This window comes from Protopterus annectens, unplaced genomic scaffold (genome assembly GCF_019279795.1).
Source record: "Protopterus annectens isolate FY-2018-M unplaced genomic scaffold, PAN1.0 ctg31265_obj.part0, whole genome shotgun sequence".
NCBI lineage: Eukaryota > Metazoa > Chordata > Ceratodontiformes > Protopteridae > Protopterus > Protopterus annectens.
In genome coordinates this window covers 23,599-43,892 of record NW_025048860.1, presented here as the reverse complement: position 1 = coordinate 43,892, position 20,294 = coordinate 23,599, and the positions used below count along the sequence as shown (strand labels likewise).

The 20,294-nt window shown below is 38.2% G+C and overlaps 1 protein-coding gene across 2 annotated transcripts in view; it reads right to left on the bottom strand.

Annotated features, from left to right (window-relative positions):
* Window positions 1-10,434, bottom strand: part of GRB2 (growth factor receptor bound protein 2) — a 312,641-nt gene extending 302,207 nt beyond the window's left edge. For both annotated transcript variants that reach the window (XM_044059839.1, XM_044059840.1), the window contains exon 1: window positions 10,274-10,434. In XM_044059839.1, coding sequence (XP_043915774.1) covers window positions 10,274-10,419 — 146 coding nt within the window. In that variant the 5' untranslated portion in view covers window positions 10,420-10,434. The remainder of the gene's footprint in view (window positions 1-10,273) is intronic.
* Window positions 10,435-20,294: the final 9,860 nt, after the last annotated feature.

Below are 20,294 nucleotides of genomic sequence, written 5' to 3'. Positions count from 1 at the left end.
GACCCTGTTTTTTAGTTTTCATGGCAGCTTTAGATTTAGTGAAGGATTTAATAGAGAAGGTGGAAGGCCTGAAGACGCCTTCAGAAATGGCAGGATCACTAAATTTTCAGTTTCCCTGATAAAGAGTGGCGTCGGAATCTGCAGTGGGAATGGAGACCGAGGAGCCTGCGACCTCGGGTACTGAAGTCACCGGTAAAATAGTTCCATCGGTAGTCAGGGGCTGTGTAGGCACCTCACTGAGAACCGGAGAACCGGTAGTCGGCCGAAGCGTGGTCTCAGTACTCGGTGCAGACCTCGGATGTCAGTCCTTGTCTTTGCGTCTTTTGCTTAAAACGAGCGTCGGTGTATCCGACGACATGATATAATTACATTTTTTGCCAAAATAATGAAGGGCGAACTCCGCCCGGTGCTTAATAGTGCGCTTGTTGAGCCTAGCACAAAAACGGCAGGCCGAGACGTCGTGGTCTGGCCCTAAGCAAGGTATACAGAAAGAGTGAAAATCCTTATGTGGTACTTGCTTCCCGCAAGAAATGCAATTATTAACTTTGTCTGACATCGGTCTGAGGCAAGAAAAGTTTCCCCAACGGGGTACTTAGCTTTAAAGAAGACTTCGGCTGAAATACTTTCGTAAATCTCAGGAGCTGGCTGACCGGCACTTGCGAACTGCTTCTGCTTCCGGCACCACGCGGCAAGAAAGAATGAAGAAAATCGTGTCGGCTGCCTCTTTTATACCCCTGCCGCTCTGACGTCAGGGAAGAAGCTACGACAACCGACGCCGGACCTAGACTTTGGAATTCGGCCGACCGAGGACCCACCTGACGGCAGGATAACCCATCTGTAATGACTGCAGCTGTATGCACGATGAACATCATCAGTATATATATATATATATATATTTTTTGTTAATTAAAAAGTAAATGTGACAGTCCCTCAAGCAAGTGAATATTTTTTTCCCGACAATACACAGTCTGGAAAAGGCAGTCTCCACTTTCCGGACACTGTCACAATTCCAGATGGTTGGCAATCCTAATACACATACGTAGCATGTCATCTACTTTCCATCTGTAAGGGCAGCTTTTAAATGTCATCCCAAAAATACATCCACTAAAGAATTCTTGTTATGCCTTCAATTATCCTAGGAATTTTGTTCAGAGACTCTAATGCTGATGGTGGCCACATTCAAAGTCTTCATAAAACAGGCTTAACATATCAAATACTGTTAATGGATGCTGGCCACATATAAAGCCTTTATAAGAATTAGTTTAAAAAACAAATCAAATAATATAAATGGGTTAAAACCGGCTATGCAACTGAGTACTGGGTACACCATAACCCATTGCCATTTTGCATTTTACACAAATGAATCCTGGAATCTGTCTACTGCTAAAATGGTCTTCTGTTGCTATGTATACAACCAGGCTTTCTTTCATCACTGCAATGGCTATCCTATTACGTTCTTTTCACTTGCATAAACAGATGCGAGACTGGGACAGTTGACAATTTACTCTATGCGGCATAAAATGCAATGTTGCTGTCATTAAATGAGCATCACTAGTAATATCCTACTTTGAAACACACGTGTGTCATTGGCAAACTTGCTACATCCTCGACTCCAAAGAAGTGGACATTAATCTCCACCCTTCTAGCATTTCAACTAGAGCAGCAGGCAGTACATAGAATCCTTTCCACCTAACTAACCATCCAATAACAAAAGGCAAATTTCTGTATCTATTCTTCCAGTGGAACAGACTCCCTTGTTCAGCTCAGTTTAATTAGTGCAAATTTTCTACTAAAGCACATTAATTAATTTGACTAGTAAAAAAGCAGACCTAATTAAAACTAAAGTTTCTGTAAGTTGTGCCATCTTTGAACACATCATAAACAGCTAAAGGAAAAGGATGTCCTCTGTTCAGCAGATTTGTGGCAATGGGAGATAAAAAGCACTATAGTAATTTATTTCAAGTAAACTCCTGGTCTATCTCATGTCAACTTCCCAGCCATTATCCCAAATAAAAACACTAAGACTACCTCCACTACAACCCGCTCTTGATTCATCCTTCCATTCTCCTCTTCCTTCCCACACAATCTCTCTCATACCCAAGGGGTACACACTCCCACCTCCTTATCTAAATTTCTAGCAAATTTTACACAATCAATTATTTTCAGTCTCTCAAGACTAAACACATTCTAATTCAGGTCCTTGTTTATTCTCCAACACTTTCTACACTGCTTACCAAAACTACCAATCCTGTCCTATCATTAGTGCTAGCAGCACTAAAAACAAATTACCTTTCCTCAGTGCATACCTACCTGTCTAGTGCCCAAGACCTCAAAGCTATCACTGAATACTGGCTTTAAAAAGATGACCCCAGTCTCTCACTTCTTCCCAGAATATAATTACATTTAAATTCCAGACCAGGAAAAAGGAATCAAGATGGTACCTTTTGACTATTTAAATCATACCCTAGGTCTAATGCTAATAATCAAAGGTCAATTTTACCTCAATCAAATTCTTTCAAATCCAAACAATGTAATGCACCTAGTGGTAGATTATCTTCCCCCTCATTATTTAATAAATTCAAAACGACTGTACAAAATATTTCCACTGAGCCCTCAGTGCAATATTCCTATAATTCTAGGTGATTTCAAACTAAATTTCCTAAGACCACTTTCAAACACTGCAGAACACCTAGCAGATCTTAGCCTCACACAACTTATACAAGAACATACTCATCCAAACCTAAAATCTGGTATAAACTTACCAACCTTCTCATTACAAACATTCCCCACAAAAATCACTTACATCAATTCCTACCATCTTTCAGTGACCACTGTCAGAATAATCAGCATTTCTAACTTCATTGTTAAAATTTCAAAGGTTCATATGTAGATACTAGGCAATCAAATCTGCAAACTATTACAAGCCTAGCCAAAAACACCTATTCTAAGGTTTCCTCTAACTTCAAGGAGTTTAAGACAAACAGGGGAATTTGAGGCTGCCAATTGCCTAAGTTTACCTTGAAGAAGGCAAAGGTGCTACTCTGCTTGACGTGTAGTGGAAGTTTGTTCCACAGGTGAATGATATGTTAGGATATGAGTTTATCAAATCAACATGTCTTATCTGTTGATGAAGGTTTAGTTCCTTTAACTTGGTATCGGTGGTACCATTTGTTCTGTGAAAAGGCTAAATACAAATCGCCTTGGAGGAGCTTACAGGAGAGAAGAGAGGACTGTAATCCTAGTCTTACAATTAAGACGTGTGAGCCCACCGATCTTTTTAATTATGGATCTCTCAGGTCTCTCAAGTTGAGTGATAAACACATGCCAAAAGGTGCATTAAAATCAATAAGGGGTCTTATGAGATATAAATAAAGGTGAATAAGACTTCTTTGGATCCAGTGCAGATGCCTGCAAAGATTAGATGAGCCAATTAGAAGACTTTCCAAACTACTTGCGGAGATACGATCGTCAAATAAGGAATTATCAGAGTGCCTAGCTCCCTTACAAATGGGGTATATGTCCTGTACATAGTATGTGAAAATAAACAAAATGTTACATTTTTCGCATTTAACTTCAGACTGTCCTTACACAAACACCCATGTTTGAGCAATTGTTGAATCAGTGGAAGACTGAATAACATCACACAATTTAAATTAATCTGCATACTTAGATAACCAGAGGTCAGCAGTGACAACCTGAATGTCGGATACATAAATACCAAACAAGATGGGGCCTAACACAGACTCCTGCGGTACACCACTGGTAAAATTTTCTGCTTTCAGCAAAGGCCCCTCTGACTCTAGCCACACAGGTTGCCATAAGACTAGTTGGATTATCTACTGCACAATCTAAAGATTTATATTCAAATTTACAAGTCTGTCAATATAGCCTGCTTGAGGTGTAGTGTCAAAGGCCTTGGACCCGGTCCAGATATGCTTTATGCACTGCATAAAGTACAGTTGTGTACACTTATCATAAATGTAGATGTTCAAGTGTATTCACTGTTGCAGTCATTACATTTGGGTAATCTGCTGGCAGGTTGCCCTCAGCCGGCCTGATTAACAAAGTCTTGGGTTCTGCGTCGGTTGCTGTCCCTTCTTCCATGACGTCAGGTCATCACAGGTATAAAACATGCAGCCGATGCCACTACATCAGTTTTTCTTGCCCCAGATGTCAGGTGCCCCCCAAATGGGGTGCCAAATATATAAGTAATTAAAAACACAAAAATATACCTCCAAACAAAAGCAAATACACCAAAAAGGCTTTTAAGCATAGTAAAGGAAAGTAGAGGTATAGTAAGAGAAAAACAGGGGGGCTGGAGGGAGGGTAACCAGGACTGCAACAGTAAATACACTCAAGCATCTACATTTATGGTAAGTGTACACAGCTGTACTATGTTCTTCATGTTTCACTATTGCAGTCATTACATTTGGGTAGATTCCCAAAGCTATGGTTAGGAGGATGGATTTATACAGCATTAGGACCAGCTATAAGGCCCTGCAAAACAGTAGAGAAAATTGGTAAGTGATAATGCTTGGTGAAAGTATGAACTGAACTCCAGGTAGCAGTTTCGAGAATATCCCTGGTAGGAACACCTCTGAGAAAGGCTGTAGAAGTAAAAGCAGCCCTGGTGGAATGAGATCCGATACCCTGGGGGATAGGTTTTCCATGGTGCTTATAACAGAAATTAATGCAATGGCTTATCCATTTAGAAATGGTTCGTTTTTAAATAGCCTTCCCCTCTGACCCTGCAGCAAATGCTACCAGAAGTTGTTCAGATTTTCTTCGAGATTTAGTCCTGTCCAAGTAGAATCTAAGTTGTCTGGGTACATCCAATGAATGCAGAATCCGCTCCCCCTTGTTCTGTGGATTGGGAAAGAAAGTTGGCAAATGAATGGACTGATTAAGAGCCACACTGGATACCACCTTGGGCATGAAGGATGGATTTGTCCTGAGTGACACCCTGTCTGCATGAAAGATGATGAAAGGCTCCACTGCCATAAGGGCCTGTAATTCAGATATCCTTCTAGCTGAAGTGATTGCTAAAAGGAAGGCTGTTTTCCAGGAAATAAATTTTAAGTCTGCAGTAGCAGCTGGCTCAAAAGGAGGTAGAGAGAGCTTCTCCAATACAAAGTTAAGGTCCCAGGCAGGAGTTGGAGCTCTCCTGGGTGGTCTCAAGTTTTTGGCCCCTCTGAGATACTACTTTAGCAGAGGATGAGAGAAGAGGGAGGGGGGACTTCTGTGTTCTAATGAGTTGAAATGGCTGAGGCATGGATTTTTATGGAAGAAAAAGACAGGCCCTTGTGAAGCATCTCAGTTAAGTACTGCAAAATCTGAGGCAAATTGGGTGCTGCTGTGCTCATCCCTTGAGACTGATTCCAGGCACAGAATCTTTTCCATTTGTCAGCATAAGATTTTCTAGTACTAGATCTTCTCGCCTCCAAAATGACATACATCACAGGTTTGCTGAGGGGTGATAAGGGGGAATTTAAATGATTAACCAAGCTGCAAGATTCAATGTTTGGAGCTAAGGCTGCAGAATTTGGTTCTCCTGCTGAGACAGTCAGGAAGGTGTCTGAGGCAGGTGCCATGGAGAAATTTGACACACACTGCACAGGAGTGGGTACCAGTGTTGGCGAGGCCAGTCTCTGGAGCACTCAATCATGTTTGGTTTGTCCCGTTTGACTTTTAGTAGAACTTTGGAGAGCAGAGGCAGAGGAGGAAAGGCACAAACGGATAGGTTTTTCCAGCTGAAGGACAGAGCATCCACTTTCCAGGCTTTTTTGTGAGGTGTTCTTGTGCACAATTTGTCCAACTGGTAGTTCTGGGGTGAGGCAAAAAGATCTATGTCTGGGCTCCCTCATTTGCGTGTCAACATGTTGAAAATCTGTGGTTCCAGTTTCCATTCGTGTGAGTCCATGAGATTTCTGCTTAGTTCGTCTGCCAGAATATTCAGCTTTCCTGGAGGAATTGAGCTTGTAGTCGTACTTGGTAGCTCAAGGTCGTGCTCCACAATGCCATGGCTAGTCTGCAGAGATTACGTTGCAAATTAAAGTCAACTTGATGGGAACAAATGGAGGCTGGTAAAGAAGGGACCACTGAACCACCAGGATCCATTTTAGGACTCGCAAGAAAAAACTTGCTAAGGGAAATATAATAATGGCACCAGACAATGACCCCAGTGCTCAGAGTACTAATCCTGCCAGAGGAGCAGGGAGATCCAGTAAATACTGAACTTGTCTGAGACATTCGACGCAATGAAGTGGTAGTAAAGCTACTTGAATTGCAGTGCTTAGTTGCGTTCCTATAAATTCTAGATCTTGTACAGGTGTCAGATTTGATTTTGCATGATTTATCGTGATACCAAGGGATTTGAAGATCCAAACTACGTAATCCCTGGCTTGGATCAGTTGATAGCTTGTTGGGGCAATGAGGAGCCAATCGTTGAGACAGGGAAACACCTGGAATCTTTTTAGCCTCAGGTGAACTGCTACGACTGCTACACATTTCAGAAACACCTGCAGGGCTGTGGCGAGTCCAAAGGGCAGTGCTCTGTATTGGTAGTGACTGGCTCCCAGCTGAAAGCCCAAGTGTTTCCTGGAGCGTCTGTCTATTTTGAAATATTACGTGTCTTGGAGATCTATAGGGCACATCAAATCATCAATGTGCAGAAATGGCAGAATGGACTGGGCCATTACCATCCAGAACTTTGACATACCAATTTAAGTTGCTGAGATCCAAAATTTATCTTTGGTCCCCTATTTTCTTTGGCACTAAAAAGAAATGAAAACAAGTTCCAAAACCTATTTGTTCAGTCAGGACCCTTTGGATGACTCACTTTTTGCAATGGTTTTTGAACTTCCTGAATTGTGTACTCCCTCTGACTGGGTGGTATGTCAGGGAGTTTCTTCCTGGGACTTGAAAGTGAAGGGGAAAGGGAATGTAGTAGCCTCTGGATATGTTTAGCACCCAAGCACAGTTTATTACATTTGTCCAGGCATTTAGGGGCAGGGATAGATGACCTCTGACTACCTCCAGAGATGGACAGTCTGGCAGCACTTCAGGAACTCTGATGGGACTTATCAGGAAATGATTCCCTAAAGCCCTGATTTTGCAGACCCCTGCCCCACCTCTCGGGTGACGCCTACTGTTATAACTTCCACCTCTGCAGGAAGCATCTCTGTGCGGGTCTTGGGAAGGTCCCTGAGACTTCCTGAATCAAGTTGACTTCCCTTCTCGCTGGTTCCTAGAAAAGGTCCACCGAGGGACAGAAAACTATCCCTATGGCAGACAATATCTTTCCTTCTCGCTTGCTGCAGGTAAGCACATCTTTCACCAACGGTCCAAACAAGGAAAAACCATCAAAGGGGGCATTAATAAAGGATGCTTTGAAGGGTTCCACAAAGTCGCAAAGCTTCATCCAGGTAGGTCTCCCAACAGCTATGCCTGAACTGGCTGCTTGTGAGGCGCCTTCTGCAGTATGCAAAAATCAGTCACATCAAGGAATTGGCAATGGAAGAGAGTCACCAGTTGGGGAGAAAAATTCAAGTCCTCCTACGACATGATTTGTGCAAGATGGTTTGTTAGCTCTTTTACAAGGCCTCTCTGCAAAAGATTGAAATATGCCAAATAGATCAACAACCTCAGTGCAAAGGTAGTACAGGGGCAAACATGCTTTCCATGTCTAATGCTCTGGACTCCTCCTTTGATGGCTGGACAGTGGAGCTTTGCTCAGCTAACTCCTTTTGTGGCTGCTGACGCAACAATGCATCTGCCAGAATTCTCTTACTCCAGTGTAAATGGTTAGAAGGCAGACTAAGAAATCTATCAGGAAATTTAGGTATAGGCTCAACCATGTCCAGTTGCTTCCAAGACTGGAAGGAAACTAAATCCATAAGTTCATCCACCAGGGGGGGTAGGGGGAGATGAGGGTCATCCAAAACATAGATGGGCCTGCTTCAAAAGCCTTCAAGGCACATCAATTCTTCCAAACAAGGGGGTTGGGAAAACCAGCCACCTTTCTGTTTGAGTTCCAGGTTGTTTCCAAAGGAGATGTTGTGAGTTGGCAATTGGGGAGACCCTTCTCCCTCAAAATTGGCATCTTCCATGAGGGACTCTGTAGGGGAGTTTATGTGCTTCCTCTTGCACATTACCTTTTGAAGGACTTCCATTACGGGGTGTTCGGGGGAAGTATCAGAAGAAAAGTGAATTTCCTGAGGGGAAATGATCTGGAGGCTCCTCTGGGTAGGCTGACCTATGGCAGGAGTGATGGGCTCGGTGCTCAGACCAAATGAAGGATGGGAGGATCCAAGCTTTGAGAAGACTGCTCTCTGATCCTACAGAAAACCCTTTCTGCAACCTGGAAGGCTGACTAACCTGAAGAGACTACTTCCAACTCCCTCAGAGCTGAAACAGCCAGGGGGAAGAGAACAGAGCCAACAACAGATTCAAAGTCTCCAGAGAGAATTGGACCCGAGCTGTCGAGGGCAGAGGCCCTGAGAGTAAAGGACTGTGCCAACAAAGAAAGAGCCAAAATCAACCCTTGGGGACCAGATGTCAACATCCAGGAACACAGACCCGGTCTGATGAGATAAAAATGGAGCAGGGCTAGTCAGGGACATAGTCAGAGTCAAAGAAGGGACTATCCTGGGATCTGAGGATGACTCGCTCAAGCATCCAGTTTTCTGGGGTTCCAAAACTACTGGTCGGATCAGAGGAGTCTGTATGGCATGCAACAGAACACTCACAGATCCAAGGCGGGACGGAGTTGGCAAGACTCCCATCTGGATCTGAACCCCGGGAAACATCCCCATCATCCTGTCCAGATCAACCTTTGTCAAGCTGGGAGAAGACTTAGAAGAAGCTGAAGTAGAGATGGAGGATTTGGAAGGAGTCTGTAAAATCTTGGAAGGAGGTGAAGACACTGGCTTTACAAGATGCTCTTTACAGCTCTCTTAGCAGTCTGACATGATGTCTTAGGGACAGTAGTGGAAGTACAGGGCAGAGGAGAACTTGAAATCACAACACAATGGCTCCAGTCAGATCTGAAGAGGTCACAGGATCAGAAACCGTCTTAGGTTTGCTCGGATGCGGAGTAGTCAGAGGAGATGGGATCTAAGCAAATCCCTCCCTCTTTCAAGTTCAGATGCTTCGACCCTTCAAAGGAAGTTCCTCATTTCTTTTCTTTTTAGCGGTGTAGTAAATTCGGACGTAGAAGGCTGAAAGGTTGTACCAAAAACTGTGTATCCTTTAGTAACTTACACGCTGCTCCAAAAACCTGTGATAGGTGAACTTTAATATTTGGCTGACACCCAGTTACTAGATGCTTGAACGAAACTGGCATAGCCAAAGGCCCAAGAGCCACAGAAGCCAGTCTAAAATTGGGGGGGGGGGGGGGGGGGGATCACCATCTGAGGACACATCCACTGCAATACCGGGAAATTCCAGAGAATATGCTGGCTCCAATAATGGAGATCCTCCATAAACTCTTCAAAAAGCTGAAGTCTACCACTGCAACCATTTTTGTACTTTTAAACTACTTTCAGAATTCAGTACCTGCACTACCAGTGGAGAATTACTGCAACATTATTCAAACTTGTAAGACTCACTTAATTACTAGGTACATCCATTTCTTCTCTCAAACAAATGCATGGAGCATACCAAAGAATAGACAGTGCAGTCTGACTGCACAAATAATGTTCAACTGTCAGAAAAAAGCTTTTTACAGCTTTGCAGTTCAATGAAATTCTGAAAGCCCCATCTCTTCAATACGCGAGAAATGAGTGATACGGGGACTGATGCTTCCAATGGAAGACTACTGTAATACTGTGAGGCAGTGCTTGCATATTAAAAAACATGTGTGGGTGGGAAAAAGAAGTAACCTGAGGAATTTATGGATAGGATTTTAAAGATGAGGGATGATGCAAGGCTTTTTAAAGCTCTATTTATGCCCCCCCCCAAAAAAAAAAGTTTTGACAACTTCATATACTTAAACAGAAAATAAATCTTAACATGGCATGAATTTTTCTGACTGCTCAAATTTCCTGCAAAATTTTAATAGCATCTTCCAACGGGGAAAAAGTAGCTCAACTTCTGCCATTATGATTAAAGGAGGAAAAATGTACAATATGAAGCCTTACACTCAGACTGATCACAATGTAATGTTAAACTCAAATAATTTTAAATGCGTCTTTTTCCTTCACTGGTTCTCATTATGGCTACTTAACTATTTTCTTTCGACTGCAGCAATGGCTACTACGAATGTAATACTTACTTGACTGAGAGGGAAAAGTCTCCAGGTGCACTTTCACTTTCTCTTATGAGGAAAGCACCATCATGCCGCTGCTTCATAAGCATCTCTTCTGCCTTTGCCCTGGGAATTTTTCCAAAGAACCATCTGCAAAATTGCAAAAAGGACATAGAAAATGGGTAAATATAGAAACAGCATTATGACTCATTTAAAAAATATATTCAAAATTTATTTAACCATCCTTGACCCTACACAAAAAAAAAAAACCTTCTGCATACAATTTTGGATTCATCGTTATTAGTTCTACTGAAAGTATGATCAATGACTTGTCATTTGACAATTTAAATGCATGGTAGACTTAACATGAACATTAAAGATTCAGCAAGTAATTCAACTTCCTGCCAAGTCATAACAAAATACCTTCCTAATGAAAAAGTAGCAGTTTAACCAAACAGGGCCATTCTCCAAACAATATGCACCCAAAGCCAGAATGCCTTCCAAAATGCTGTCAAGTGTAGCCAACAAAAAGCATTTTTTGTATAGGTTACATGCCACTGCAGTCCTATGTGGGTGGGGGATGGAGCTTCACACCACTAAGTGCCACCACCATGGCTTCCAACAATGGGGAAGTCTAACTCCATATCTGCATATTCAGAAAAAACAGTTAATTTCCATATACCAAGTAGCAGAAGCTATGTAATTCCAGTTCCACACACAAACTGAAACTTCAGAAAATGCTTCTGTTCTACAAAATGACAGTAGCATTTGCCATTGAGACATTTCAACAGAGCAGTTCTGATCCACTGTAGCTCCTGAAATATTTCATGAAACATTTTAAAAATGGTTCTTTTGCATTACTGATCACTGCATCATAGTATTCAACAAAAGGTGCAAGTTCAAAGACATTTTCAGCCAAATACCCTTAAACCCCAAGTCAGCTTTTCATAGGAAAGCACGCCATTCCACACCACCAAAAAACCTTCTGCAGCAATCAATGCTGTGTTATTTAGTTTCTTAACCAGTGGCTGTGTTCAATGAAGAAATTCAAGTGTGGTTTTTTTTTTTTAAGTTATAGACCTCTCGTAAACAGAGTTTAACTTAAGGACATTTTAAATGAGCTTTTGAAACGGATCTTTTTCACGAGAAACCAAGCCTCCCAACATCACCATGGCACCTACTGTAACTACAGCTGAAGAGGACATCTCCCACTACACTGACCACCTAGACCTGGGGAAGACTTGACCAATTGCTCAAAAACTGCAATTCACAAACACTGTTGTCACTTATACATACAACTGATTAAAGTATCTCAAATCTACCTGATACAGTATTAGGCTGCAACCAGAGGTCACCATGACGGAGTGCAATCTTAACATGAATGAGGCCTTAACTAGGTTTGGATCAGTAATGTTTAGCCTGAATTCCATCACAGTCTGACACAGGTTCCACCAAACTATGTAGGAGTAAACATGTCCACAATTCAAATCCCAAGTTCAAGCAGCTAGATGCATGAATACATGCTGGGGCATATTATCCTTGTCAGACTAGCCATCTGTTAAAGTCTGGATGGTGTTCATGAAAGTGTAAACAAAATACAGCATTCACAGAGACGGACCTTTCAATGAGGTCATGTGGGGTTACCGTTGTTGAACACTCCATTAATACAAGACAGTCAAGAGTAGTACAGATCTGTAGTGGCTGTTAGATTTTATTTAGCCTGTGCTTTTGTCAATGCTGAAAACCCGTATCCTGTTACAAAAAGCCTCAAGTCACGAGTCAGGTGATTTTTTTTTTTTTTTTAATTTGTGGCAATTCTGATTCAGGCCCAAGAGACTGTTCCATGACTTGACATTTACTTCAGACAGTAAACTTGTGTTTGTATGTACTGACTGGGAGCACGATGGGGCACAGAGAATAAAGAATGTGTGCTTACAATGCAATGCAATGACCCTGATTTAACTTATTTACAGGCAGATAATGGAGGCAATAGACCAACTAAACTGGAAAGGGGAGCCAACTGAATCTGCAGAACTGGACCATGTATAAAGCAAAAAAAAAAAGTTATGTACTCACCATAATGTTCCATCTGTGCTGTCCATTTTCATTTATGCTTGACATATGGGTTTGGTTCCGACATTGGAACCAACTCGGTCATTACTAGAGCTCATGCCGACCAAATAACTCTGTCTTCCCCTATACTCATAATACCTGTCTCACAATTACCACAGATCGGTTTTGCAGATGATTGATAAAGAAGCCTTAATGAAGCCATATCTGCTATCCCTTAAAGATTACCATAAGAGATAAGTGCATTATCCTTTCCACCAAAGAGTCTTCAAAGGCTGGGGGACGGAGGGAGGGGAGTCCAGGATAAATGAAAATGGACAACACAGCTGGAACGTTATGGTAGTACATAACTTCTTTACCTGATGTCAATATTCATTTTATCCTTGACATATGGGGAAAAGTCCACAGCTACTTTAGACCCTGGGAGGACTTGTGGAAAGACATTCCTGAGTACCACTGAACCAAAGGATGCTCTTCCTCTAGAGACCAAATCCAATTTGCAATAAGTAATAAAGGTATGGGGAGAATCCCAAGTAGCTGCTGCACAGATATCCACTGAAGCTCTAGTCTGGAAAACTGCTGAAGTGGTGACAAATCTCACAGAATGTGCTTTAAAAGGCCTAGGCAAGGCAATTTTTCTCCTGTCGCAGATAAAGGAAATACAATCCTTGAGCCATCTGGCTAAGGTCCCCTTGGTGACTGGTTTACCAAACCTAGCACTTGAAAAAGAAACAAATAGTTGGTCAGACTTCCTCATGTCTTTTGTCCTGTGAAGCTAAAAGCACAACTGTCTGTGAACATCTAGCAAATGCAGACAGGATTCTCCTGTTTGAAAAATTTGGAAAGAATACTGGAAAATTAATAGTCTGACTGTTATTAGACTGACATTAATTTAGGTAGGAAGGTGGGATTTGTTCGTAAGCAGAGACTGTTCTAATGAAAGATCAGGTAAGGTGGCTTACATGATTAAGCCTGAATTTCTGAAATCCTTCTAGCAGAGGTTATTGCCACCAAAAATGTTTTCCATAACAAATTTCAGGTCCCAGTCTGCAGATTGTTCGAAGGGAGAATGTACAATAGTTTGCAACACTAAGTTTAGATCGCAAGATGGGGTAGGATCTTTGAAAGGGGTTTCAAGCAAAAGTGTCCATTTTAAAAATGCGTTGGAGTCTATGAGAAGCCAAGGAATGTTCCTCCAAGCCATTATGAAAATGTGAAATTGCGGCTAGCTGTATTCTAATTGTGGAAGCAGAAGCTCTTGCATTGAAGACAGGCTCAGAACTCAAATACCAATACAGGCAGAAAAGGGATCAATATCCATTTTGCGTGCCCAAATAGTGAATGTTTTCCACTTACTATTATACAGTCTCCATGTGGAAGGTTTATGAGAAGCTAGGATAATTTGTCATACTGCAGAAGAAAGGTTAAGACGCCTAGCTACTAGTGGAACTGGAGGAACCATGTTGCCAAGCTTGAGGTTCAGAATGCCTGGGTGAACTAGCCCATCAGGATGGGACAGAAGATCTGGAGTCTGGTCCAGAGTCCAAGGTGGTTGAATCAGATAAAGCCAAAGAAAAGGCAACCATATCTGTTGAGGCCAAAATGGAGCGATGAGGATTACTTTGCTCTTCAACCAGAGTGCTTTCTGTAAGAATTTTGGAATTGGATGTATTGGGGGAAAGGTGTACAGGCGACAAGAGGGCCAAGTGTGGAGAAGTGATTCTCCTGGTGACTTCCCCATTGGGGGAACCAAGGCAAGTAGTTGCTGCACTTTAGGGGAGAGGCAAACAGGACACAGCAAGGCTGGTCCCATCGATAGAAAATCTATTCTGTCACTTTTGGACCGAGACCACTTATGAGGCTGGTGAATACATCCGCTCAGCTTGTCTGCCATTACACTGGAACTCCCCAGAATATGCGTTGCTATCAGAAAGCAGTTGGAAGAGAAGGATGAACACAGGATAGCAGCAGATTTCTTCAGCTCCACCAATTTCATTACACTGACAGGAATTAATTACTTAAAAAATTAATTTTTGAAGTAATTTTCTTTCTAAATATGTTTGTTTTATATAGTTCTTGAACTATATCTAAAAAAGAAAGGAAATTTTAACAATATCCCTGTCAGAAATCACTTTGGAAATTTTCCTGTCAGTTTATGTCTGAAATGAGTTCCAGTAAGACAAATTCTCAAGACTCCAGCATCAAGAAAGAACTTCAGTCTCTGAGAACTATAATCCAGCAACTTACTGCTAAGATGGATAAAATGGATACTAAAATAGATACCTTCATAGAAAAAACTACAAAGCAAATAGACTTGTTACATATAGACCTGCAACAACAGAAGATCCAGATGACAAGCATAGAAGAAGCTGTGAATGACATGGAAAATAGAATCCAAGAGGAAATCAACATTGAGTTTCTGCTGAAACAAAATACACATTTACAAACAAAGCTGGATGACCTGGAAAATAGATCTAGGCGCAATAACATTAGGATTTTTGGACTGCCAGAAAATATTGAAGGTACAAATATTACTTCTTTTTTAACAACATGGCTCCCTAAAACTTTAGACTTACCAGAAGCATTCTCTTTTGGTATCGAAAGAGCACATAGATCTATAGCTAATACTAACTTTAACAAAAACTATCCTAGATCAGTTATAGTTAGATTTCTATCATCTTTTGATAAAGAGATGGTTCTTAAATCTGCTTGGGCTAAAGCTCCTGTTAAGATTAATGAGACAACTGTGCGTTTTGACAATGACTATTCTTCCTTGGTAATAGCTAAAAGAAAAGTTTTTCTGCCACTAATAAGGGAGCTTAAAAAAGCACAGTTTAAAACATACCTTCCGTTTCCTGCCAAGCTAAAAATCTTCCTTCCTGATGGTCCTAAAATTTTTGATAACTTAGACTCTGCTTTACTGTTTATCAAAAAAAATAAGATTTTGGATAAAATATAGGAAATAGAATGGGCTAGTCCTTCATTAAAGAGACTGGCAACTGAAAATTTGTGGAAGACTTCAGAGAAGAAGAAGAGACTAAAAAACAAATGATTTGTTCTATGTTTTTTTTTCTTTTTTTTCTCTCATCATTTTACTTCATTATTAATCTTCTTAAATATAGTTCCTGCATTTCCAGAAAGCCACAAATATTCTGAAAAAGATTTAATCAAAGTTATTCTCTGTGTGCAAAGAAATGTTTTGTTTCATAACCTGTCAAAATATCTGAGGAACTAATAACAAGCTATTATTCAATTTGTTTCTCTTTCTGAAAAAGAGAAGTAAGGTCAGTAATTTGATACATTTTTTCCTTTTTTTCTCCTTTTCTTTGTTCAAACAATGACATTTTATTTAGATTATGTAGTGGGTAAAGGGTGGGGGAGGGCAGGGAGAGAAGAGTAATGAAAATATGATAAATGGAATAATAACATATTTATTCCTTGTAAAAAGTTTATATGTTCTTCAAATGCTATTCCTAATTATACTTTCTTGATTATACTGCTTATGCTTGTTTGTAAATAATCTGTCATGCTTTAACTAATAATAATTAGAACTAAATAATAGTAAATATGTTTTATTTTTAACTCTATTAATATAAACAGTAAGTAATATTCCATTGTATATACTTCTTATAGCTTTCTCTTACATTTTTTTACTTCTGCTTTACACTCTTATTTTCTACTCTCTTTTTCTTTTCTTTATTCCTTCTCTATTTTTTTTTTTCATATTAATATATAGAAATGCTTTTGATCATATAGACACAGTAAATAAGATTTGCATAAAAATTGACTTGGGACAAAAATATTGAGTTTTATTACTTAATAACTTTGGGCTTAATTTCACTTACATAGAGGCTGTAATAACCTGTAAAATACATTGCGAAGGTTTTGTCATGTTTTGATGCATTTACACTGCTAAATGAATGTTTGTCACTAGTTTTTAACAAGCTTCCCGCCAAAATGTTAAGGGAGACAATCTGGGATGTGTGCTACCTCATGAACAGTGTCCTCGAGTTGTTTTAAAAGCTTCAACTCTCAGAATTCTCACAGAGAAGCTGAAAGCAGTCAATTTGACCTTTGATCCAGATATCACACTGACATCACAGATTCAGGAAGAACACTCTACCAGGAAGTAGAACTGATGCAAATGCGACTATGTGAAGGAAAATGAACTCTAACATTTAAATGCGAGTTATTTTATGTAATTACTTAAACATCTATGTTATAATTCATAAAATGTCAGTTATAATGATTTTAAATGATGCAGTTTCTTGTAGTAAGTAAATGTCTTATTTTAGAAGGCATAGAAAATGAAACATTTATTCAAGTGTTTTTGAAAATCTACTTGACTGCAGCATACTAATCTGTGTTAAAAACTTATGTTCCAAACATATACATTACTATAACTCATTTAATTCATCTGATTGACAAGCATAAATAACTTTATAACTCTATTCTGGAAGAAATTGTCATGTGATATATTTTAAAGCAGTAGTATAGACATACAAAATACAGATGGCTTTTTTTACAATAATGCAAGTGTTTCTGAGAATTTGCATAACTATGCAGTATGATTTATAACAATTTCTATAAATATAATATTTTATTCTATTGACAATAATGAGTATGAGTAAAATGCTCATATACAAGCAATTCAAGGGTTTTTTGGAAGCTGTTGACTGCATTTACATGACAGAAAATAGATGCATCTTAATATATGTAATGTCTGAACCATATTAGCCAAAGTTTTTGATTTAAATGAATGTTAGAAATTATTTTTACATACTTTGAATAAATTAATATGTAAATATGCCTTCCTTTTTTTTTCTCTCTCTCTCTTTCACTCTCTCTCCCTCTTTCACGTCTTTTATTTCTCTCTCTCCTCTTGGTTCCTAATATCAAGATTATTTGAATGCTATTTGAATACAAGTGTATTATATTACATAGATGTATATAGTAGTATGAATAGTTTAAAAAAAAAAAGGTTTATTTTAGTTTATATGATGCTGTTTTATCAAATGTGTAGTCTTGTCTTGCTAGATAATTGAATTGAAAGCTGTTAAATATAACCAGTATTAAATTGATAAGGTGGTAGCTGAGGTACTGCTGCTTAGGGTAGGGGGTTAACTTGAGTGGTAAATACTACTCTAAGTTGGAGTTTTTAACTCCAGGCTGGATGCAAGGTTTAATCCTTACATTATTTTCACTTGTTCATTGTTATATGTATATAGTTTTGACATCCACAATATATTTTGTACACTCATTGTCACTACAAACAAAATTGAATCCTATACAAAATCCCATAAGAGATTCAATAAATACATCTATATTTAAAGGTACACCTAAAGGAGGAGATGTAACATTACTTATGTTGTTATTTGTTATTTTGATCATAAGATTCTTAAGTTTTAAAGATGCCAAATGACATCTTTAAAAGGAATTTCTTTAAACATTAATGGATTGAATAATCCATGTAAAAGGGCAAGCCTAATAAGATACATTAATTTACATAAGGCCAACTTAGTCTTCCTGCAAGAAACCCATCTCTTGAAAAAAGATATTGATAAACTAGCCACAAACAAATATACAGTATTGGCTAGTTCAGAGCACACTCAGAAAAAAGAGGAGTGGCTATTTTATGGAATAAAAGTATGCCCATTCCTAAAACCATTAAGTCTTATCAGGATGACATAGGAATGTTTTGTATGGTTACAATACAAATTAATGGGAAGACTTGCACTTTAATGTATATTGGATACCTGGAATTGGTATTAATACAGTGAAACATCATCTTGATAAGATCATATCATTCTCTATAGGAGATATTATTTTAGCTGGTGACTTTAATTGTATACTACATGAAAGTGATACTACCACTATAGGAAAAAGAAGAATTACATCTAATGCAAAACATTTAAATGATTTTGCTAATTCTTATCATTTGAATGATATTAATAATCAGATAGATTCAAAATCATTACCATACACCTTTTTTTCTAACAGATACAAAACTTATTCAAAAATAGACAGGGTCTTTATTTCTAACCAGATGGTAACAGATTTAATTAATTCCAAAATCATTTCATGTCCTATATCTGATCATAATTCAATTGTTTTTGAATTCATGATAAAAAATACTCATAATGTTCAGATCAAAAGGACACCAGCATACTTAACTCAACTAAAAGGCTATAAAGAATATATACTTTCAGAAGTAAAACATTTTTAGACATAAATAATACTCCTGAAGTCTCCATTGGCTATGTTTGGGATGCCTTAAAATCATATCTATATGGACAAAGTATCAGATGGTATAATAATAAAAGGAAATCTTGGGATAAGGAATTGTTAGATATTCAAAGTAAATTAGACTCTTATAAACATAATAATAAAGAAAATATTATGGACAAGAAAGTTATTGAAGAAATAAACAAACTAAATGAGAAATACAAAGAAATTTTAACTCAAAGTTAAAATAACTTTAGAGAAATACAAGTTTTTGTCTTATTCAATAAGCCCCAAATACTTACATAGACTTAAAAATAAAACAAAAAGGTTGAATAAACAAAACCATATCAAAGAAATCTTTTCTCTAAGGAAAAAGAAGAATGTTTCTAGTATACCAGAATTACTAGATGAATTTAGAAATCACTTTCACAAAATTAACCATAACAACATTAACATGGAACCTAAAGATAAAATAAAGGAGTTTATAACCACAAACATGAATAAAAAGCTTAATAAACAACAGATTAAACTATTGGACAAAAGTATTTCATATACAGAGGTTATTACACAAATAAATAAGCTTAAATCAAACAAAGCACCGGGTAATGATGGTATTATGCCAGAGATATATAAAATCCTTTCTAAAAGTACATATTCATTAATACATAAGGTTTTTATTTTGGCCCAAACTGAGTTAATAACCCCCCCATCTTGGCAATATACATTTATTTCGCCAATTTTAAAACCTAATAAAGATTCAACTAGATGTACTTCATATCGGCCCATCTCATTACTTAATGTTGATTATAAAATGTTTGAGTATTTTTGCTGATAGATTGAAGACAATCATCCCCGGCATTATAGATATAGATCAGACAGGCTTCATTGTAAATAGAAATACTTTTGATAATATAAGAAGAACTTTAACATTAATTGATTTTGCAAATAGGAAAAAGAAAGATTTAACACTTATTAGTCTCAATACAAGTTCAGCATTTGATTCAGTAAGTTGGGACTATCTGTTTACCTTAATGAAGTGCACAAACTTCTCAGATGCATTTGTAAATCTAATTGAGCATTTATACAAAGGAACATTGGCTTATATTAAGGTAGGAACATATGTTTCACAAAAAATACCCATTTTAAAAGGTACAAAACAAGGATGTCCACTTTCTCCACTATTATTCACTTTAATAATGGAGCCTTGGGCTAATTTGATCAGAAACAGTACTGACAGAGGGTTTTGAAATAGATGAAAATACAACATCCAAAATTCAACTTTTTGCAGATGATGTTCTAATTACATCAGCAGGATCTAATTCTTCTATGCAGTCTCTATTTGATAAAATGATGAATTTTAAAAGTATTTCTAGTTTAATATTCAATGAAAAAAAAACTAAAATACTACCTATATATACACGAAAAAATATTCTCATTAGAGATTTTACTAAATATGTACCCAATTCAGGTCAGATAATTTATTTAGGTATAACACTATCTAAAGATATTAAATCTATTATATATAATAATTATAATACCAGTTTTCTTAATATACAAAATCTTTTTAATACCTGGAATAATACGTTTTTTTACTATGGAGGAGAGACTTACAATTATTAAAATGATAATATTCCCCAAGATTTTATACTTAATACAATCAATCAAGAAACTGAATACACTAATGTTAAATTTCCTATGGGCACCTAATAGACCTAGGATTGCATTAAAGAAACATACTAATAGCTGGTCTCAA